This window comes from Mesocricetus auratus, unplaced genomic scaffold (assembly GCF_017639785.1).
Source record: "Mesocricetus auratus isolate SY011 unplaced genomic scaffold, BCM_Maur_2.0 Super-Scaffold_6730, whole genome shotgun sequence".
NCBI classification, from domain to species: domain Eukaryota; kingdom Metazoa; phylum Chordata; class Mammalia; order Rodentia; family Cricetidae; genus Mesocricetus; species Mesocricetus auratus.
Genome location: NW_024429184.1, coordinates 284,635 through 308,291, shown reverse-complemented (window position 1 = coordinate 308,291; position 23,657 = coordinate 284,635). Strand labels below are relative to the sequence as shown.

General features: G+C 44.5%; 1 protein-coding gene across 2 annotated transcripts in view; it reads left to right on the top strand.

The window, feature by feature from the left end:
* Window positions 1-23,657, top strand: part of Snx30 (sorting nexin family member 30) — a 114,923-nt gene that overhangs the window by 80,421 nt on the left and 10,845 nt on the right. For both annotated transcript variants that reach the window (XM_040737713.1, XM_005085064.4), the window contains exons 4-7: window positions 2,548-2,706; window positions 8,348-8,543; window positions 9,796-9,995; window positions 16,743-16,829. In XM_040737713.1, coding sequence (XP_040593647.1) covers window positions 2,548-2,706; window positions 8,348-8,543; window positions 9,796-9,995; window positions 16,743-16,829 — 642 coding nt within the window. The remainder of the gene's footprint in view (window positions 1-2,547; window positions 2,707-8,347; window positions 8,544-9,795; window positions 9,996-16,742; window positions 16,830-23,657) is intronic.

Below are 23,657 nucleotides of genomic sequence, written 5' to 3'. Positions count from 1 at the left end.
CAGAGTTGTATAAGGGATTAAGTCACTGGCTCCAACTGTCCCACACAACAAGCAGTACTATAAATACTGTTTATTAACCAGTGTCCATAAATGTTGTTTTCATCCTTTATGGTAGGTTTTAGAAAGTTGCTTTAAGGCTCTATATTTGCTACTTTCTGCAAATGATACACATGCAAATGATACACATGCACTGTACATAATTTAAGATGCAGCTATGAGGCGGGCAGTGGTGGTGCACACCTTTAATTCCAGCACTCAGTAGGCAAAGGCAGACGGATCTCTGAGTTCAAGTCCAGCATGGTCAACATAGTGAGTTCCAGGACTGAGAAATTCTGTCTCATAAAAACAACAACAAACCCAAAATAATGAAAACAAAAGATTACAGCTATGCATTAATTTAGGTTGCAAACATTGATTACATGAGAAATCCAAGCAAGTAAGGACAACTGTTACATTGTTCTGTTCTCTTAAAGGGGGCTAAACAGTTTGAGTGCACAGTAGGCTAGCTGTCACCACTTCAAGGTGTATTACTAACTCTGGCTGTGTGGTCCAGCAAAAATTCCAGTCTCTTAAAATACAAGAGAAATAATATTTCTAGAATATTTCATTGCCACAGATTTCTTCTTTGTTTTTGTTTTTGAGACAGCCTTTTTTTTGTTGTTGTTGTTTTTTTTTGAGACAGGGTTTCTCTGTGGCTTTGGAGGCTGTCCTGGAACTCGCTTGGTAGTCCAGGCTGGTCTCGAACTCACAGAGATCCGCCTGCCTCTGCCTCCTGAGTGCTGGGATTAAAGGCGTGCGCCACCAACGCCCAGCAAAATACAAGAGAAATAATATTTCTAGAATATTTCATTACCACAGATTTCTTCTTTGTTTTTGTTTTTGAGACAGCCTTATTATTCAGCCTTGGCTGATGTAGAACTCAGAGATCTACTTGCCTCTGCCTCCTGGAGTGCTGGGAGTAAAGGCATGTACTATCAAGGGAAGCCACCTTTTAGTTTACTGAGGGCCCCCTCCCTGCTGCCACTGGTTTCCATAGTGAGGGAACTGGTTTATGTTTCTACCAGTGATAGGCAGTAAGATTTCCCTCTGTCTGTATCCTCAGCGACATTTTTTTTTTTTTGTCAGAACCGAGATGTTTTAAAATTGTGTGTAACAGTCACTTTTCCCCCTGGAGGCAGTGAGAAAGACACTTTTGAGCAGGCTACCAAGAAAATAAATCGAAGTTCAGAGGTCCCTGGGAGAGCAGCTAGTTTAAATTGTTCAGTTGGTTCAAAGATTTATGATAGGGAAATTTGAATGAGAGAAGTAAAGAAAGTTACATTTTGGTCACAAACCTAAAAGGAAAGTTAAGATCATCGTATGCTGTAAGTTTTCCTACTTCCTTATTTCTTCATTTACTGTGTTCTGCTTGCTTTGAACTAGGAGCAGAATCTTAAGCTATTTTAATAAATTTTTGTGTGCTTGATGTTGTCTGCCCCCTTCTTTAGTGTGTCTGTGTGTATATGTGTATGCCTGTGTAGGTAGTGTATGTACATGTGTGTGTTTCTGGGGAGGGGGTGCATGTGTGTATGGAGGACATCCTTGGGTGTTGTTCCTCCGGCATTGTCTGCTCTTTCTTTGCTTGTTCTTTCTCTATTTTATTTTATTATTGACATGGAGTCTTTCACAGGTCAGGAACTCACTGAGTAGGCTAGGCTGGCTACCCAGCCCACCCCCGGTATCATCTCCCTGTCTCTGTAGCCTCATCACAGGTGTACGAGTATACACCACTGCACATGGCTCTTATTTTAAACATGGGTTCTGGGACTTGAACTCAGATCCTTGTGCTTGCACAGCAGGCACTTTCCCGCCTAAACTGTCTCCCCAGTCTTTGCTTTCTTGTCTTAGACTTTGTCTTCCATGTTTCTCTTTATAACATCTATGCATATTTAAAGACAGTCCAGCTGCATACTGGACAGATTTTGACTTCTCACTAGTTCAAGGACTGTAGTGTTCTACATATATGTAACTGACAGGGCAGTTATGATTTGCTGCAGCTTCATTTACCAGAAATCTTTGCGTTGATGCTAGCATAAATATCTAACACTTGGGGTGCTGGTGGTGCATGTCTTTAATCCCAGCACTCAGGAGGCAGGGGCAGGCAGATCTCTTGAGTACAAGGTCAGCCTGGTCTACAGAGTGAGTTCCAGGACAGCCAGGGCTACACAGAAAAACCCTTTCTTGTGTGCAGGGAAGGGGGGGTCCCTAACAGATTAAGAATTAACATTCTTGCATTAGAAATATAGCTCAATTGGTAAAGTGCTTGACATAAAATGATATGAAGTTGGAGGTAGGAGTTCAAGGTCATCTTCAGGTACATAGTGAGTTTGAAATTAGTCTGAACTACATGAGATCCTGCCTCAAAAAGAAAGAAAGAAGAAAGAGGAAGAAAGAAAAACAAACAATAGCACCCAGCACTGTTCTTGGACAGATGGACATAGAAGTCTGCTAGCCTGGTGAGTTTTTCTTGCCCCATTTTGATTGCTCTATTTTTCTCCTGTATTATAGCCGCTTCCTGAGAAGTTTGTGGTGAAAGGTGTTGTGGATCGTTTTTCAGAAGAGTTTGTGGAGACCAGAAGAAAAGCTCTGGATAAATTCCTAAAAAGGATTACAGATCACCCCGTGCTCTCTTTCAACGAACACTTCAACGTGTTCCTCACTGCTAAGGTACAGGTAGAATTTTGTATATTTCTCTGCAAATGATCATTCTTGAGCTCCTTCTCAAACAGCTGCTCAGCTCTGTCAGGTGCCACTTCCGTGATTGGCGCTAAGGTGGACGTCACAAAGGCTCTCTGCTTTGTTGGTGCCCACCGAGTTGGTATGATTTCTGTTTTAGAATCCGGAAGGAAAACAGGCTGCCCCTCTTGCTATAGCAGTGGAAGTTGGTATTCTCACTTGCCAGAAACACAAGTATCCTGTAAACACTTCTTGACAGTGTTCGTAGGTGAAGCTTATCAACAATACACACGAAAAGAGAAAGAATACTTTCCACCCAGAAGGCTGGGAGTACACTGTTAACAACCTGGCGCTTTTCACTCTCTTATGGAGGCATATCTCACCCACTATCTTAGGCTTTCTGTTGCTGTGAAGAGACACCATGACCACAGCAACTCTTATAAAGGAAAACATTTAACTGGGGCTGGCTTACAGTTCAGAGGGTCAGTCCATTATCATCATGATGGGTGGCATGGCAGCATGCTGGCTGATGTGGTGCTGGCAACAGGAAGTTGACTGAAACATGGGTGGTATCCTGAGCATAGGAAACCTCAAAGTCCACCCCCATAGTGACATACTTCCTCCAGCAAGGTCATATCCACTCCAATAAAGGCAAACCTTATAATAGTGCTACTCCCTATGAGATTATGGGAACCATTACATTCAAACTGCCACATCCACCCAGAATGTTTATCTCAGACTCTTCTGTCCTTAGAACGTTATCTTTAGCTCCCAGTTAATAGAACCTGTTCTTAGGGAAGATGGCACATGTGCTTTATGGCTTCTGTGCTCTCTCAGCCAGAGACCACACTTGATTCTAGGCCTTTTAGCTGTAGAACCCACCCTTATGGTCACGTGTACTTCACAAAGGAATTCCTATGTAGTCATACCTTAAACTTTATTGTGCACCTGAAATTGGAACGATTGTTACCTCGGAACTTTTTCCCAAATTGTACATTGTTTTAAATATGCTGACAACCACCTGGCATCAGACTCTCCAAGTTTGGTCCAGGTTGATGAAGTTAATCTGAGCTGAGTTTCATTCTCACCTCTTTCCTGGCTTGACACCTTCAGGCCCCCTCAAGAGCCCTGTAAATAACTGTGGCTTCATTTTTCAGACAAGGATACTGAAGTTCAGAGAGATTAAACTTGTCCAGTTGACATCACTAGGGCTTGAAACTGGGTCTTGTGGCATTTGAGGCCCTGCTTCCCATCTGTATCACAAGGTCTGGCCACTGCTTGCTCACAGCTCTGTTCCTCTTAGGTGTGTTTTCCAATCAGTTGCCAGGAAAGTGTTGGTTTCCAGCTTGTTGCTAGAGACTGTTCAAGCTCAAGTTGCGTGTTCAGGGACCTTATGCTTCACTTACTGTTGGCAGAACTGGCCTGAAATCTGAACCCTCCACTCTCACTGTGTCGAAATGGGGTCACATGCTTAGACTCTCTCTCACCAGCCCATTCAGTTTTAGGTTCCTGCATTCAAGCCATTTATAGTACGCTCTAATGACAGAGGTGTTGAGGTCTAAGTACTGTCCATTTCACTTTGATAAAATTACAAGGAAACAGATACATCTGTGTAGATAGTAGCTGTTGACATTTAAGGCATCTGGAAGACTCTGTTCTCCACTCATGGAAACTATCTGGCAAAGTCCTCTTAAGTTTTTGTTTTTGACACCAGAGGATGGCAGCCCATGCACTAGCTCCCCCTACAGGTTGAATATGTTTAATGTAAGCATTTCTCAGGGTACTGATGCTTCATTGTGGGTCTTCAAGTTTCTTGTTCTCCCAGAGTGCAAGTTGGATCCCAGGTTACACTTCCTTTGTCCAGAAGCCCCAGGTTGTCCTCATTCCTGAATGACGTGGGAGAGGCTTGTGGCTTGAATTCCTGGTCCTTAGGAATCTGTATGAAGAATGAGTAGGAAATAGTGTGGCTTGGAGAGAGATGAATTGAGATCTCTGGCCTAAACAGTGAGACAAAGATTTTTAAAGATGTATATATAATAGGGTCCTTCAATGTCTCCATCAAAGTCCTGTTCCATGTAAGTGAATGCAGGAGAGCAGCCCCTAATCACAGAGTTCTCTCTGGGCTTGGTGTGGTACACACCATTAATCATAGCACTTGGGAGGTGGAAGCAGAAGGATTAGGACAGGGTGATCCTCAGCTACATAGTGAATTGAAGGCCAGCCTGGGCTACATGAGGCCCTGTCTGAAGAAACAGAGAACAAGTCAAAACCAAAATAAACTGTAACCCTATTTTAGTATCACTTGCCAAACTAAACACACCAAATAGCCCATCTTTTCTTTTAAAAAAATTGACTATGATAAAATATATGTGATGTGAAACTTACTATCTTCAACATTTCTAAGTGTACAGGCACACTGCTGTGCAACCATTCTCCAGGACTCTTCTAGAACTTTACAGTTTTACAATCTGAAACTCTGCTAATGAGACAAGAGCTCTTGTTTCTCCTCACCTAACTCTTCTGTATTTTCCTTTAACATACTGCTGTGCGAACTTCCCTGGGAAGATGTCAACAAACATATATTCCTCCTGAGATAGGGCATCAATAACAGACCAATATAATGATTCCTCTAAAGCTGAGCTCTGCAAACCAGTGGGTTCATTGGGTTTTGTTTACAGAGCACAGGGAAGGAGTTACACACAGGAGAAAGTATGACTAAAACAGCCACACCCCAGTGAATGTTCCTGTAGTTGCATAGATGAGCACTCCCTTCTATTAACTTCTATTAACTAAGGTCACTCTAACCATAAAGGTCTAGGAAGAACAGGCTGGAGTCCCAGGTGCGGGTCTGATAATCTTCATCTTATGAGTAGCAACAGGCCTGACCTATAGGCCCTGGGGTAGTTACTGTTCATTAGTGTGCTAAGCTGGGAAGACTGTGCCTGACAGCATGTAGTATGTCTAAGTCTTAGATGAACCACCTATATGCAGCATTTATCCCAAACTAGATGTGTCCCCAGGACGAAGCCGGTGATGTTGGGAGAGTGTGAGGAAACTCGGTGGACTGTGTTTGGATCACTGCCTTTATCTGTAGTGGAATGGGTGCCTCAGTTGCATCCCATCCACTTGCTAGTTGACTTACCTGCGGCACATGACAACATTTTGTTTGAAGGAGAGAGTATGGCATTGAATGAGTCACTTGAGTCTAGTCTCCAAACTGTGTCACCTGTGGAAGGAACTCTAAGAACCCAGCAACACTGAGGTTCTGAGAAGGCCTGGTGCCTGTGGGGAGGTTTCCTGTCAGGAGGTCAGGATGGGAGATGTTCTCCCAACTGCCTGACTTGGAAGGGAAATGAGTAGGGCCTAGAGGGGATTGCTGTCCTTCTCAGGTGTGCAAGGTGGCCTTGTCACTCACCGGTTATTCATTCTTTACCAGGTCAGGTCATGAGAAAGCCACAGCCTTGCTCTGTATCCTCCCCCACCATGTTCTGGGGGTGAATGTTCTGTTTGTGTCATGCTGTGGATATGAGCAACAGACCGCAGCACTGTCTGCAAACCCATTTTTGAAATTGATATAGGACAGCCTAAAGACATAGTTCAGTAATGGGAACAGGCTTGTTTCCCTGATGGAATATATATTTTTTCTGTTTCATGCATTTGAATGCTTAGTCATCAGAGTGAAAAGGATTGGGAGGTGTGGCCTTGTTGAGGAAAGCCTGTCACTGGGGGTGGGCTTTGAGATTTCAAAAGCCCACACCAGGCCCAGTGTTTTGTCAGTTTGTCCCACCCTGCCCAAAAGATCAGGGTTCCTCTGTTCCCCTTCCCTCCCTTCCCCTCCCCTCCCCTCCCCTCCCCTCTTCTCCTCTCCCCTCCCCTCCCCTCCCCTCCTCTCCTCTCCTCTCCTCTCCCCTACCTTCTCTTCCTATCCCACCCTCCCCTCGTTCCCTCCCTCTCTCTGGATCAGGATGGAGATCTCAGCTACTTCCCTAGCACCTTGCGTGTCACCATGTTCCCTGCTGTGATAACAATGGACTAAACCTCAGAAATTGTAAGCAAGCTCCAATTAAATGCTTCCTTTTATGAGAGTTGCCTTAGTTGTGGTGTCTCTTCACAGCAATGGAACAGTGACCATGATAGGACCTCACTTTGTAGCCCATGCTAGCTTCAATTCCCCAGTGCTAGAATCATGGGCATGCACCACCAGCCCAGCTCTAAGAGCTTTTTGTTTGTTTGTTTGGTTTGGGGGACAGGCTCTTACTATTTAGACTGAGCTGGCCTTGAACTCAAAGGGATCCACCTGCCTCTGCTGCCTGAGTAATAGAACCAAAGGTATCCACCACTACGCTGCACACTGTAACTTTTTAAATTTGGATACAAAAGGTTTAAAGGCTCTACCCATTTTCCACTTTTGCCTTGACCCACAGGAAATTCAGTGTTTAAAATTTGTTTGCAGTGACAGTAGTTCACCTTAGTTTTCTAGCAGCAATTCTGTCATTTCTTCTCAACACCCTACCCTCCACCCTCTACCTTCCTCATATGGCTCTAGTTGAGGTTGAGTGAATGGAATGACTCTGGGTATTTAATTTTGTGCTAAGACTGCACAGGACATTTTTGCCCAAGGTTTTAAAAATTGTGTTAGAGTGTTGCAGGGAGTAGAACTGACTGGAGGGTGTAGGGCCCAGTCACGTTGATAGGGAGTCTGGAAAGGGGCAGATGGATGTGTGTCTGGGGGTCTGTTGAGGATGCTGTTCTTCAAGCGTAGCAGCCATCAACTTGTCACAGCAGCCTCAAGAGTGGGGGGCCTGGCGACTATTGAGGTTCCATCAAAGAAGGGTAGGCATGTGTGGTGGGGGTTTAAATGGAGTTCTTAACTGGTTTAAATAATAAAAACTCTGAGTCAGATACAGAGGAAAATGCTGAGAGATCAGAGAGAAGGAGGAGCAAGTCAAAGTCTCCATTACTTCATTAGCTTCCTGGTGGAACAGAGAGTGAGTTCCTGTTTCTTCCCACTTATAGCCTCTCTCCACCTAGCCATCTCACTTCCTGTCCAGTCCTTCAGACCTCTATGGTTAGCTAGGGGCAAGCTCCATCCTCTGATCTTCAGACAAGCTTTATTTGTACAAGTAAGATATCACCACGGGGGAGGGGGCTCATTGGACCCTCACTCAATCCCAGTCACTCCCTCTGTCACTTCACAACCAGCGTATGATTCTTCCTGATTGCACGTGGCCCGTGGCCTTGGGAGATGCTAGTTTGTATAGACTCTAGAAGTTTAGCCAAAGGAGGGTATCCATATTTGCAGTCATCTGTGCTGGGGTGAGATTTTCTTGTGGTGTGGCCCCTTACAGAGTATAGGTAAGTAACCCTCTAACCTGTACTCTGTAAGTAAACTCAGTGAAGTCACTGACTGCTCAGTTGGACTTTAGACTTATACTTTGGTTTGCCCTATAAGAGTAGATAGGTGTTTGTTTGGCCTCCCTACAGAAAGAGTTCCCACAATGGGACTATGATGTGTATGTGGCCCTAACAGCCCCTGCTTTCTAGTTTGTTCATTTCCAATGAGATGCTGACTTCAGGAGCTGGTTTCTTTAGCCCTGGCTGTGTGACCAGGATGGTGCTTTGTCATCTACAGGACCTGAATGCCTACAAGAAGCAGGGGATAGCACTGCTGACCAGAGTGGGTGAGTCTGTCAAGCATGTTACAGGAGGTTATAAGCTGAGGAGTCGGCCTCTGGAGTTTGCAGCCATTGGTGACTACTTAGACACGTTTGCACTCAAGCTGGGAACCATCGATCGGATAGCCCAGCGGATCATCAAAGAAGAAATAGGTGAGCTCTTTGTTGAGACTGACGGTGCCCAGTGTGGCAGGAATGTTGGTCACATGTGCCAGGCTCAAGCAATCTGCAGAAATGCCGCAGTGACACCACCAGGCCTAGTTCTGCTTAAAAACCGGGCACAAAGTGGGAGGAGCTGGTTGTGACTGGAATATAATTTTGCACTCAGTCCTTTGTCTGCACTGAGCATAGTGCTTTCCCCAGGCCCTCCATTCACAGGGCTGCTGATCACAGAAATAAACTTAGCAGAGAGATGGTTCAAAAGAGGAGTGTGGAGCTGCGTTTGCCAAGGTTATGACCCAGTGAGCTTTTGCCCCTCACCCTGCCCTACTTCACTTTACTCTGTCTTCTGAGCAGGAGACTTGCTCAGGCCCAGCTCTGTCCGTCCTTATCACAGCCACTGCCTGTCTACCCTTCTCCTGACATGGTCACCTGATTAGCCGCATTTGTAACAGCGGACACTTTGTCCCCTTTCACTGGTATAGGCCAAGCATACACGAACAATGTGATTATCATGCCAAGACGTCTGTCACATAGGCCTTTTAAAACACGTCAGTTACTGCCATTTCCTAATAGTTAAACAACGGCAACCATATTCTGTCAAAAATGGCGAGAATCCTGGTAACAAATGAAGGCCCAGATTTACCTTGTAGGAGTGAAGAAATAATTTATTTTCTTATTCCCTGCAACCACTGATAGGACCATTGGGTGTGGGACTGAGTCTGTCTATATAAGACCATATCTCTTTCAGTGAAATGTTCCCTATAATTCTTTTTTTCCATTGTGAATGATTTTTTTTTAAAGATCCTCCTGCTGAGTACTAGAGACATGACTCAGGTTAAGACTGCCTGTTGCTCTTGCAGAGGGCCTGGATTCAGTGCCTAGCACCTACCTGGTGGCTCACGACTCCAGTTCCAGGTGTCCAAGGCCCTCTGAACCTATATGAAAATCTCCCCCCAATTGAGTTGTAAAAGGTTGCACTTGGAGCATGGGTAGGGGTGATTATTTCCAAAGAAGTTCTCTGGGCTTGGCTCTTAGCCATTTTCCCCTATAAGGCATTTTGGTTCCTATTACCACTAATCTTAGATATTTGGATATTAGTGACTTACCTTGAGAAACTAAAAAAAAAAAACAACAAAAAAGGAGGATATGCCCAGGAAAGAGAACAGCCAGGGCTATAGATTCCTAAATCAATCATAGAGTGAGAGCTCCCCAGCCAGACCCCAAGTGTCTTCTCTTCTTGTAGAGTACCTCGTAGAGCTGAGGGAATATGGGCCCGTGTATTCCACATGGAGCGCCTTGGAAGGCGAGCTAGCAGAGCCCCTGGAAGGTGTGTCGGCCTGCATTGGGAACTGCTCCACAGCCTTGGAAGAACTGACAGATGATGTAACAGAGGAGTTTCTCCCAGTGCTCAGGGAATACATTCTGTACTCTGACTCCATGAAGGTAAGCTGACTTGCTTTTTGCACACTCATCAAAAAGCTCTGAATTGGCGCATGTGGTACTTGTCCCTTCTCTGTAGTTGGTAAAACTGATAACCACAGACATATAGTGTATGAAATGAGTGGAAAAAAAGATCTAGAGAAATTTATGATTGGTGTTCTCATACTAAGGATTGAGATACTGTTGGGGAAGGATGAATAGACAACTTTGTAAATTAAAAACATGATTTATTGGGGATGGACAGATGGCTCAGTGATTAAGAGCACTGGCTGCTCTTCCAGAGGACTCAGGTTCAATTCCCAGCACCTACATGGCTGCTTGCAATTGTTTGTAGATCCAGGAATCCACTTCTACCCTCCTCAGGCAATGGGCATTTATGTGGTGCACAGACATACAAGCAGGCAAAGCACCCATACACATAAAAATTAATTTAAAAAGCACATGATTTGTTAAATAAAATTGGTAAAGTTGGAAAATATAGTTGGGGAAATCTTAGAAAGCAAGACCAAAAAAAGTAGTTGGGAAGTCAAACACAACTGCAAATATGCCGAAACTTTGACAAAAGGTGAGGGGCAGTGCAGCATTAATCTCAAGGCTCAGCGTCTTTTGGAGAATTCCTGACTGAGGGAACAGGAATAGCCAAGGGAAGGAAATTAAGAAAGAAGTAATACAAGAAAAATCTCCCAAACCTGAAGATACAAGCTTTTTGATTATAAAGAATGTGCTAGTTGTCCCGGAACAATGGATGAGAGGAGAACCAATCAACGGATACCATTGTAAACTTACGGGAGAAAGAGGTGATATGTAAAAGGTGTAAGAGTGAGAATGGCTTTGGTCTAGTGCTGTTGAGTGCGAAAATCCAGCTGTGAGGACACACAGATCCATATATCTCTATATAGCGCAAGAATGGAGACGTTCTGGTGTCCCACATGGTGGCTCACAGAGCCTAACTGAGAACACAGCTTCAGGGGACTCCTGTGAGGGTAGCACCAGGTAGAGAAAGGATCTATCTTCCTCACATGGTTCTGTGTTGAAAGTACACCTCCAAACAGTCCCCTCGGGTAGCCAAGGATGGCCCTGAACTCCTGACCCTCCCACTGAGTACTAACTAACTTCCAGGCATATATCACCATGCCCAGTGCCCCACTGAGTACAAACTAACTTCCAGGCATATATCACCATGCTCAGCGCAGAGGTGAGCTGGCTGGTGATCATTGGAATAGAAGCTGAAAACCCAAAACTTCACCTGTTACATTGCTTTTAAATATAGATAGATGTGCATAGGAAGAATTTTTAATTGTGTGGTTGAAACAAGCATAGGAAGGCTTGTTTTAAATGAACCAAAACATTTTTCACTTTGTTTGCAAGGTTAACAGTGCTTGCTTTTGTAAACAGAGAATAGTTTTTTGTTTTTCTTTTTTTAAACTCCTTGGCATTTGTCTGGATTTGACTCTTATACACACACCCTTCATCAGGATGCTCCCCAACCTTGCTTGGACAGAATCCAATGCATGCACAGTTTTAGGGTATTATACAAACTTTTCTATTCTAGCAGGTGGCAAATGTGTTAATGTTCAATATACATTTGTTCTCAGAGTAGGATTTTAAATTATTGTTAAGCAAAGATTTATCTGCAATCTTAATTAAAACAGGGGCCTGTGAGGCATAGGGTTTCTGGAGCAACTGAGGTCATATGGCATAGAGGTGGTGGCTTGTCTCTTTCGTCACCACATGTGTGAGGCATTGTTGTACTGAGTTTCTTGATCATTGATCAGGTTAATGGGGCAGGGAGGATTGTCTTCAGTGTGGGGGAAGGGCATGGTGAAGAGGAAGTGTTTTGGGGAAGATGGTTGGTGCAAGGGGCTTGAATGATACTTCCAGATAGTGATGTCTGTCTTCATTGGTCCCCTTGTCATTGAATACTCATGCTGTCTAAAAATCCTTGTCCATATTTTACACTCCAAGAGAATCCTATAGTTGCCTATTCCAAAAAAACTTTGATATTTTATCTTATTTGGAGACGAGGTTTCTTTGTGTCCTGAAACTTGCTATATAGATCAGTCTGGCCTTGAGCTCACAGAGATCAGCCTGCCTCTGCCTCCTGAGTGCTGGGATTAAATGTATATGTAACCATGCCCAGCAAACTTTCTGATGTTTTAGATTTTTGAGAGGGACTTTGGTATTTGTTAGGAAAACTGAACTTGACTGGGAGCTGACTGGAGATCTGGATGTCACCTTTCCTCCACCTGCCGATGGCTTCAGCACTAGAAGGTCCTGCTGGCTTGGCTTTGATGGCAGTTATCGGTACTAGCTTTGACTGTACCGGAGTGAGTCTTTGAGGCAGCCTCTTGGCAGCTGCTGGAGCCTCTTTCCCTTCCCATAGTTTATGAGCTCACAGACTTCCCTGGGGAGACATAGACTTGAGCTCAGGTGAAGACATGTTGTGCTGTCTGGGATATACTCACAATTGTGGTTTTTTCTTGGAAAAAATCTAGTGTTGATGTTGAAAGTCAAACCACAGAATATGTCCCTGATTCCTCCAGGTGGTTTTCTCATTGTACAAACAGCTAGGCAGAGGCTGTTTGCCACAAACATGTCATAAGTCTAATCATTGGTACTGTTAGTTCATTATATTCATTCTGGATGACAGGTATTATGTTTGCATTGTTTGATAGTTCTGTTGTAGAAAAGTTCAAACATGTCCAGAAATTGAAAGTCTAACAAGCCCACATCACATATTCAAGAGTTCAAGAGTTACCCACTCATGACCCAGCCACTCCCACCTCACCCCTTGTGTTTTAAAGCAAATTCCAAGCATCATTATAGTTTTGTATACATGCTCCTATAGTCAAGTAAAAAACCGTATCATCATCACAAATGTTATAATGGGCTGTTATAAGGGCTGGGTAGCTCAGTGGTAGAATATTTGGCTAGCATGCTTGAGAACCAAGGTTCAATACTCAGCACTGTGGAAAGAATCATGAACAGTTACTGGACTAGAGAGATGGCTGGGTGAGGGGAGTTGGTTAAGAGCACTCGCTATGAGAAAGCGTGGGGAACTGAATGTGGATTCCTAGAACCCATATAAAGCCAAGTGTGGCTACGTGCACCTGTAGTCCTAGTGCTGGATGGCGGTAGTGGATGGCAGAAACAGGAGTGTTACTGAGGCTTGCAGGATGGTTGTACAGAAGAACTGTAAACTCCAGGTTCTTGTCTCAGGAGAATAAGGTGGAGATTAGTAGAGGGAGACATCCAATGTCCTCCTCTAGTCTCTGTATGCATGAACATGGGTATGCAATGTAACACACACACACACACACACACACACACACACACACACACAAACACAAAAAACCAGTTTCTTATTGTGGTCACCTATCCAATAGTGCTCAAGTTGTCTCACATAATTTTTATAGTCCTCCCTCCAAAACCCATCAGAATCCATATATTCATTGAGAGGTTTCTTAAATATTTTAAAATATTTTTCCATTTTTTCCTCACAATTTTCTTGTTAAAAGTGAGTGCTGAGCCTTTCCTTCATCTGAACAGAAAACCAGTGAAGATCCAGATTCACAGGACCACTTAAGATCCCGCTGAAGTGCTCTCCATCTGAAAACCGCATCCAAGAGAAGCCCATTCTGTCTAACTAAATTCACCGTCCCCTAAACCCTCAGTCCTTCCCATATTTGTCCCTGTTTTACTTTTCCATGGTGACACGTCGTGCTGCCTCTAGTCCTGCTGACTTGTTTGTTGTCCACCTCCTCTCTGGCATGGACGCTCCATGAAGGCAAAACTGTTAGGTTTTGTTCTCTTCCCCTAAGTGGGGGAGGAAAGCTAGTGACACCAGGAGGCTCAGGTGGCTTCTGTGTGTTATTGGAGGTAGGGGTCCCTCTGTAGATGGAGCTTCTTGGCCCTTTCACTCCTATATTAACCCTCTCTACCAGTCATAAGCTGGTTTGGCCAGTTGTATCCCCAGAGACTGTGTGTTTGGAGTGGGGAGCCATCCTCAACATGGCCAACAGTGTGTAGAGGGTCCCCTTAGAGGATGCCCAACCTTCAGCATGACTGGGTTGTGGTCAGGCTGTGAAACCCTAAGTCAGAAGATGGTGGGCACTGAGTTGCTGCTGTCCTGTCATCAGCAGTGTGACTTCATACAGTAGGTACACTCTATGTCCTTTGTCACCACTAGGTTGTTGGGAGTCTTTTATGCCATCCAGTGATTCTGGAGCCCAGATTCTCCCACCAGCCGGCTCATGAAGACAACATCCCATTTACTCCAGGGGAGGTTGGATGGCAGAGGTGTGGACAGAAGAGCAGCCCAGACTAACTGGATCTGAGCTTCTCTTGCCTTCTTTGTGGAATGGGATAAATAGTTGCCCTTTAGACTATGGTAACCATAGTCTAGGGTAAATGCATCTTCTCTCATTTCTCTCTCTGCAAGGGTCTTGGCATCCTTAACAAAGTGACATAATAAAAAAGAGGGAAAGTCATACACTGGGCTGACCGTCCCAGGCATTTTCTCAAGAATATTGATTTTGAGATTCTGGTCACACCAACAGAGAACAAGTCTGTGCAACTTCATTCCTTGAAGTGCTAGACTGCAAATGCCTACTTTTTCCAGTAGGATGTGCAGCATTCTGTGAAGGGAATACACACACTGAATAAGATGCCACCGCTCCCACAGACAGCATCATGTGTTCATTTCTCTTGGGTGGTAACAGCCAGGTAGATTTAGATTATAACCTAGGCTTTGTGAAGTCAGAAATCCTAGGTTCTTGTTATTTTCCTTTGTTTTGTATTATAGACTTAGCCTGTCTAATGTGATAGCCACTGGCCATATATAATGATTTAAGTAACCCCAAATTCAAAGATAAATACAAATTCAGGACTGGAGAGATGGCTTAATGGTTAAGAACACCTGCTACTTTTGCAGAGGACATAAATTATGGTTCTATCACCCACATAGGGTGGCTCACAATTGTCTATAACTCAAGCTTCAGGGGGATATAACATTTCTGGTCTTGGTGGGAACCTGCACTTACACACACACACAAATCTGTTTCTTCAGTCACCTGAGCCACATGTCAGGTACTTGACAGGCAGATGGGGCTAGTAACTGCTGTGTTGTGGAACATTTCCATCACAACAGAAAGCTCCATTGGAGACATTCACGAGGGTGGGGAGTGAGCATCAGAGCACTTAGGAGAAAGACGACTGGCCCACCTGGAGGACGAATGATTACCGGTGATGTATTCTTCAAAGTAAATTCCTCAGAAGACTTGGGCTACCAAGGTGGATGATTCCTTTTAGAAGATAGGCTGTAGAATGCCCTCAGACATTAGTCACTCAGCACCTTTGAACACATCCCCAGGGACACCGAGTGCCTATCACTTAGTTCAGGAATGGATCCTTCCTGCCCTGACTCCATTCTGTGTTGGAAGGTCCCTGTGTGGAATATGATTAGAACATGTCTTGGAGCCGGGTGTTGGTGGCGCATGCCTTTAATCCCAGCACACGGGAGGCAGAGGCAGGTGGATCTCTGTGAGTTTGGCCAGCCTGGTCTATAGAGCGAGTTCCAGGACAGCCTCCAAAACAATCAGAGAAACCCTGTCTCCAAAAACAACAACAACAACAACAACAAAAAAACCCCACCATCAACAAAAAACCAGAAAATGTCTTGGTAATTTGTTGCTTCTGAGTCAGTGGGTAAGAAGGCTCTCACCATTCCTGGTTTGCCATTTTGTAATGTACCAGAAGAAGGTTGAGGGGAAGGAAGAACTGAGGTGTGCTTTTTGTATTGCAAGCTCTTGTATCTGGCACTGTAGGGTCTGGGCAGCAGGAATAAGATTGGGGGAAAGGAGGGGAGCCTAGGGCATGGCTCAAGGTACTGTTCACGCTCAGGTGAACATGCGCTTACGCTTTTCATGTGAAGCTTGCTTCACCTCTGTCCCTCCCAGGCTGACTGTCATTGAGCCCATTTGCCACTCATCCTGGCAAGTTGCTGCATGGTTCTAGGGACTCAGACCTGTCACACAGAGCTTCTGTACCTGCAGCCTTCTATACCTTTCTCAGACTGAACCCTCAGCTGAGGACTGAGTCTCTGCACCCCATACCTGACCCAGAGTAGAGAACAAACAAGTGGCTAATGGAAGAGGACAGATGAGTCCACCAGGGATCAGCCCAACACTAAGGAGTCAAGAACTCTCCTATAAGCACTCTATTACAGAGTGACGTTAGCTGATAGTGCATTCATGAAAACTGCTGAGAACAGATTTATATGCTCTCACCACAGAGTGGTGAGCATGAGGTAGTGTCTGTTAATTTGCTCAATGTAGCCACACCATAATATGCGTGTATTTTGGCACATTTGTACACAATAAATATGTGGAATTTTGTCAATTATATAAATTAATAATTACAATTAAGAACTATTTTGATTGTTTTTTTTTTTTTTGCACTGAATCCAGAGACACAGAGCTCTGTTTAAGCACAGAGCTTGGCATCTGCCTGAGTTCTCTGTACACGGTAAGACTGAGAGGCCTCTGGGCAGTCTGGCACATCGTCCCCACTCGCTCTTCCCAAAATCGGGCGGGGTTCCAGGATTGGTTCTCCTTCCTTCTCCATCCTTTTCTCAGTGTTGGTGTTACGTGTAGCTTGTGAACCATAATCCCGGTCCTGGGAGCACATGGCTGGATTGGGAGTTGGAGGCCCCTTTGCAGGCTGTTAACATGTTCTCTCTAACTCCCACAGAGTGTCCTGAAGAAGAGAGACCAAGTTCAAGCAGAGTATGAAGCCAAACTGGAAGCTGTGGCTCTGAGAAAGGAAGATCGTCCCAAGGTCAGAATAGCACCCAGCAAAGGCTGGGCTGAACACTGCAGGCTCCCTGCTGATGCTGACTGGCAGTCTTAGACTTAAGCATAGGACCTTCCACTACCAATATTCTCCTTCTGTGTGCTTGTGATTTGTAGTTGTGTTCACAGAAGGGGTGGGCATAGGGAATGTTATTAGAAAGCTAATAGTAAGGACCAATGTTCAGTTTGACATCAGAACTAGTCATCTGTCCACCCTTCCTTGGAACAGACTTGGGGAATTTGAAACCCAGACACAATTCCTTGACATGGTGTTCACCTTTTCTCTTTTAAAGAATTAATTGTTTCACATGATACTGTGCTAGTCATCTGACCCAGAGGGGAGACAGTATTCTTACCCCATTCCATGGGCAGGGAAGTGAGTCACAGAGAAGTTCTGTGTATTGCTTAGTGTTTTGGATGCAGATGTTCCTGTACCCAGTATGCCATCATAGCAGGTGGAGATGCATGTCTGTTGTGTTGATTCATGTGTCACCATAGGGAGTCACTGTAACTACTCTTTTTTTTTTTGTCCCGCCAGCCAGCTCCCAAATAATGACACAGAGACTTCTTATTAATTATGAAAGCTCAGCATATAGCTTAGGCTTGTTCCTGTCTCTTATAACTTAAGTTAACCAATTATATTAATCTGCATTCTACCATGTGGTGTTACCTCTCTTCCATCTTGCATTTCCTGTTCCCGCCTCAGTGTCTCCCGGTGTCTCCTGTGTGCCTAGATTCCCCCTCCTCTTCCTTTCTCTCCCTGGAAGTCCCTCCTTACTTCCTGCCTAGCTATTGGCTGTTCAGCTTTTTATTACAACAATCACAGCAATACGCTTTCACACAGTGTACAATTATCCCACAACAATCCACATCAGAACTTGAGTGCTGCCTGTGTCTTAGAAAGTGGAATAGGAACACATCTTGGTTACTTTCCTCCTTGTTCTGGCAGAAGTAACTAAAGGAAGGGAGGCTTTACTTTAACTTACAGTTTGAGGCTTCAGTCCAGCATAGTAGGGAAGACGTGGCAGCAAGAGCATGAAACAGCCGGTCACGTGGTATCACAACCAGGATGCAAAGAGCCATGGGCGCTAGTATACCCAACTCATTTTCTCCGGTGGACAACCTCAGCTCATTGAATGGTGCCTACTTCAATTAGCCCAATCTAGAAACCCTTCACAAACATGACTGGAGTTTCGCTTCCATGGTGACTCTTAAGTTTCATCAACTTAACAACCAAGATTAGCCAGCTTGTCACTGGCCTAGAGCATGTAGCAATGGATACCCCCACCCCTGCCACCCCTTGCTTGTCTTGCCATGGACTCATGGGTTCCCTTCCTGTGCTCTGTAAGGAACCCATGGTGGAATTGAAGGCAGCTGCCCAGTCTCCGCCATCCTCATGCTGCCTCTTTCACTGGAAACCTCTAGCTGTTCTTGTGATCTGGAACACAGTTCCACGTGCTGAGTCCATGTCCAGCCCCATTGAAAAGGAATGACATGGAAGGCTAGATATTTAAATACTTTCTCTTTTGTGACTTAGCCTTAACTGTGAGGATAGAGGTCACTTCAGAAAAAGACAAATGGCTATGATCTCATGTGTAAACCCTAAAGAAGTGAACTTATAAAAAACAGAGCAGAATGGTGGTTTCTGGGAAGTGGGGAAATAGGAAGATGCTCAAGAATCAAGAGGCCCAATCCTCTAGTTATAAAATGAATACATTCTGAAGACCTAATGTGCCTCAGGGGTGCCATGTGTGCTTATGTGATTATGGTAATCATTACATGGTTTATATGCATAACAAATCATACATCTTCAATAGGCATAATCTCTGTTAATTATTTTTTTAAAACCCAGAAGTCATTTTTTTTGTCTTAGTTTGCTTTCTATTGCTGTGATAAAAAACATGACCAAAAGCAGCTGGGGAGGAAAGAGTTTATTTGGTACACACACACACACACACACACACACACCCTCTCCTTGGTCACAGTCCATTAGAGGAAGCTGAGGCAGGCACCTGGAGGCAGGGACTAAAGCAGAAGCCATAGAGGAATGCTGCTAACTGATTTGCTTTCTATGACTTGTTCAATTGACTTTCTTATACAACCCAGGGCTACCCTGCCCAGGAATGGCTTTTGCGTGTGTGTCTGGGATTCAAACTTAGGTCCTCATGCTGGCAGCACTTATTCACTGATCCCTTCACTCTGCCCCTCTCCAGTCTCTTGCCATTTTTGAGCCATTATGTTTTAGGCACATTCATTGTGTCCTAAGCTCCCACCTTTCCCAAACACCCCTGCTCCATGACTGCCTGCCCATCAGCATGTAGACAGACCTCTAGGAAAAGAGCAACTTTAGGCTTTGCTCTGCTTGTCTTCAGATGGCTTGAGCTCATGGAATTAAAACTGCTGTTAGTGAAGTAAAGCCAGGGCATCAGGTTTAGCTCTACTCCAAGGACTCAGCCAGCTCTTTTAGTTACTGGTAGTCTGGTGTGTGAGAGAGAGTGAGGGCTGGATTTAGACATAGCAACAGAAAGTTAAATCTTTAAAAAAAGTTGAGAGAGAGAGAGAAGTTTGAGATTTTGTGAAGCTATGGCACACTGAAATCTAATCACTTAAAAACTCTGTGTGTGTGTGTGTGTGTGTGTGTGTGTGTGTGTGTGTGTGTGTGTGTGTGTGTGTGTGTCGTGTCCGTGTCCATATATGCCCCTGGAAGCCTCAGAGTCTCTGTTCGTTGCTGTGTATGCCAGGCTACCTGGCCTGAGAGCTTCCAAGCATTCCATCTCTGTCTCTCATTTCAGACACTCAGAAGAGTTGTGTGGGTTCTAGGAATCCAAACGTATCCTCATGCTTATACAGTGAGAGCCTTTTCCACTGAGCTGTGTCCCCAGCCTAAAACCTAATTATTTTTATGTAAATCAGAGGAAGGAAAAAGCTTCCTGGGTCTCTTTGATCCTCACTTCAAATGCAGTAGTCATCTTAGGATGGAACACTCAGTATGAAGGAGCAGCCCACATGTCTGAGGTGCTGGCTAGGACCTCAGTGGTCTTTTCGTGAGACCTGAGGCAGGGCTGGTGAGACTTCTAGTGCTGAGGGAGACATAATTGTATAGGATTTCTAGTTTTTCTCTGTTTTGAGTCTTGAGAACTGGCTTGCTGAACTGTATTTTGTGTAGACCTAGTGTAGTGGTTTGAAAGAAAATGGCCCCAAAGGGAATGACACTATTATGAGTGTGGCCTTGTTGAAGTAGGTGTAGCCTTGTTGGAGGAAGTGTGTCACTGTGGTCTTTGAGGTCTCTTTTGCTCAAGCTTCATTCAGTGTGACACTCAGTCTACTTCCTATTGCTTTCATATCAACTTGTAGCAGCTTCTTCTCCAGCACCATGTCATCCTGCTTAGCACCATGCTCCCTGTCATGATGACAATGGACTGAACCTCTGAAACTGTAAGCTGCCACCTCAAATGAATGTTTTCTATTATAAGAGTTACCATGGTCATGGTGTCTCTTTACAGCTATAGAAACCCTGACTAAGGCACTTAGCTTTCCTCCCAGTTTTAATGTTGAGAAGCCATAGGTGTAGGAGGAGACCAGCTGCCTTCTGCTGGTTCTATGATGACCAGACTTTACAAGCTTTAGCATTTGGTCCTCTTCAGAGACTCAAAGAACTGTTACTACAGAAGGGTCAAAGGACTTAGCATGTAAAACCAGGATAAATATTGGCATACTAAGTAAACAGTGATGGTGAACCATGGAGAAGACATTTACATTTTACTCAATTTCACATTAAAGATTTATTTACTTTATCTGCATGAAGTGTTTTACTTATATGTATGTATATGTACCATGTGTGTGTCTGTGCCTGTGGAGGCCAGGAGAGGGTGTTGGATTCCCTGGAATGGAGTTATAGGTAGTGCTGAGTTGCCACATTGGTCCTGGGAACCACACCCATGTCCTGCAAGAGTAGCAAGTGCTCTTAACCACTGAGCCATCTCTTCAGTACCTGTAGTTTTTGCACCTTTTCTCTTTTCCATGCTAATACATTCACATATCCTTGACCTGGTGGAACATTCCTGTAATCCCAGTATTCAGGAAGCCGAGAGACAGGGGAATCCCCAGTTAGAAGCCTGCCTGAGATACACAGTAAGACGCTGTCTCAAGAAGCAAACAGTGAAACAAAAAAGAATGAGGGATGCCAGGAAAGATGCTCCACAAAAATACAGTTTTTGTTTTGTTTTGTTTTGTTTTTGTTTTTGCTTTGCTTTGTTGTTGTTGTTTGGTTTTTTTGAGATAGGGTTTCTTTGTGTGGCTCTGGTTGTCCTGGAACTAGCTCTGTACCCCAGGCTGGCCTTAAATTCACAAAGAAATCTGCATGCCTCTCCTTCCCGAGTGCTGGGATTAAAGGTGTGCACCACTAACAGATAACATAATGTAGTTGGTTTTTTTGTTATTGTTGTTTTGTTTTGGCTTGGTTTTTTTGAGACAGGGTTTCTCTGTGGCTTTGGAGGCTGTCCTGGAACTAGCTCTTTTAGACCAGGCTGGTCTTGAACTCAGAGATCTGCCTACCTTTGCCTCCCAAGTGCTGGCATTAAAGGTGTGCGCCACCACCGCTCGGCTATAATATAGTTATTTTTAAAAGGAAATTTTTGAAAAAAATGACAGAAAGCTGCTATTTTAGGCACCTTGCACCCACAGTTGAAAGCAGAGAAAGATGAACATGGGTGCCAACTTGACATGGGTGTCAAGCTTCCCTGTCCCTATCCGTCTTTAATTTAGCCTGGTACCCCATCCATGTTTGGAGTGGGCCTTCTCTTAGTCAAGCCTCTCTGGAAACCCTTTTTCAGATTCCCAGACACTCTTAGGTGATTCTACAATCCAGACAAGTTGACAGTGACCACAGGTGTGTCAAAGGGCAACAACTCTTCCTCCCCCATGTTGGGATTCGAATTCAGGGAATTCGCATAGTATGCAAGCACAGTACTGCTGAACTATACCCCAGCACCCTGTTGTTGCCTTACTCAGTAGTTTGGGCTGGCCCTGATTGGCTGTCTTCACGTCTGCCTTCCTAATGCTGCAATTCCAAGCATGTATCATTCCATCCTGTGAATGTGCCCTTGATTTTGATTTTTCTTAGGCACTTGATTCTCTCTTCTCCTCATGTTCTCTGGAAGTTCGTGTCTTTACTCTGTCCTTCTGTTTTCCTACCTCAGGCTCACATAGAAACCTCTGTGTACTACACACAGGTAAACAGATGAGACTGCTTGATGCTGGAGATACCATGTCTAGGGTTCTGGCTTCCTGGGCTGTGAAGATCAATGTGCTGCCATTCATGGTTGCCAGGAAGGAAACTGCTCTACTCGGTGTATTTGACTGAGGAACTACTGTTTCATATGTGACAGAGAAATTAGTTCTGTCATTGGTCTTAGGACTTGAAGCCATGAACATCTCTTTCCCTAAAGTCTTGGGATTTTTGTCAGTCTTACATTCCTGGGAGATTTTATTAATCTGTCGTGGAGGAATAAATAATGTGACTCTCTGGCCTTGCTTTGAGAAAGAAGCAGGCAGAGATTTACATATATTAGGGCCTGGAAATGCCCTGCCCACAAACAGAGCTCAAGAATATGTACTAGGAGTGGATTTAATCTACCACCCCGCACTGTAACACACACAAATGTCCAGTGTTAGAGCCCAGAACAGGTGAACAAACAACCATTAGCACCATACAGATCATCACACCTCAGCCTTCTCTGATGGGATTTCTCAACCAGACATGGAGGAACCTGTGTGGGAACACAGCTGCTTATTCTCTGTTCAGACATTGTGCCATCTGAGGCCTTAGCAGGTCCTAAGACCAATGACAGAACAAGGAGAGGAGAACACTAGGGGCCAGTCACTCAGCCACACAGCTAGGCACAGAACCCTGAACTTTTGTATCTTATGGTAGAGAACACCCAACTGTTATCCTTGGATATTGCCTTCCCAATGTCTGTCGGATACAAGGAGCATGAGTAACAATAAGGAATGCTAGGTGTTACTCGTCAGTTAATTGTCACAGAAACACACAAACAAGAAACAGGGTTGCGATGTCACCTACCTGCAAGCCTGAGTGTCAGCTGTCAGCAGTCCTCATAGTCATATCGCTTGGCAGCTTTATAAGAGAAGGTGCCTAGTTCCCTCAGCCCCGTCCTTGCCATATTGACAGAAACTGACTCTCAATAGTTAGGCCTGTAGCTTGGAGACATTTGGGTTCATTGGTCTGGGACCTTAAAACCGTCAAGGTATCATTTGCTTCTGGCAAGTGTTGGCCTAGCTTTGGGCATGCTGAGCCCTGACCACTGTATGGGTCCAATGGAGCACTCGTGTTGTTAGTTGTTTTTTATTCTTTGCTCTTACTTTTTGTTCTTTTGGGGAGCCCACCCCCCAGCTCCCAAATAAATCACACACACGGAGTTTTGTCTTTTCCTATGAATGCCCAGCCTTAGCTTGGCTTGCTTCTAATCAGCTTTTCTTGTATTAAATTATCTCATCTTCCTTTTGCCTCTGGCTTTTATCTTTCTCTATTTCTGTATACCTTACTTTCCTTACTCTGTGTAGCTGAGTGACTGGCCCCTAGTATTCTCCTCTTCTTGTTCTCTCCTTCCTCCTCCTCCTCCTCCTTTTCTCATTTCTTCTTCTACTTATATCTCTGCTTGGCAGCCCCACCTATCAGCCATTCAGCTCTTTATTAGACCATCAGGTGTTTTAGACAGGCAGAGAATCACAGCTTCACAGAGTTAAACAAATGCAACATAAAATAATGCAACACGGGCTGGAGAGATAGCTCAGA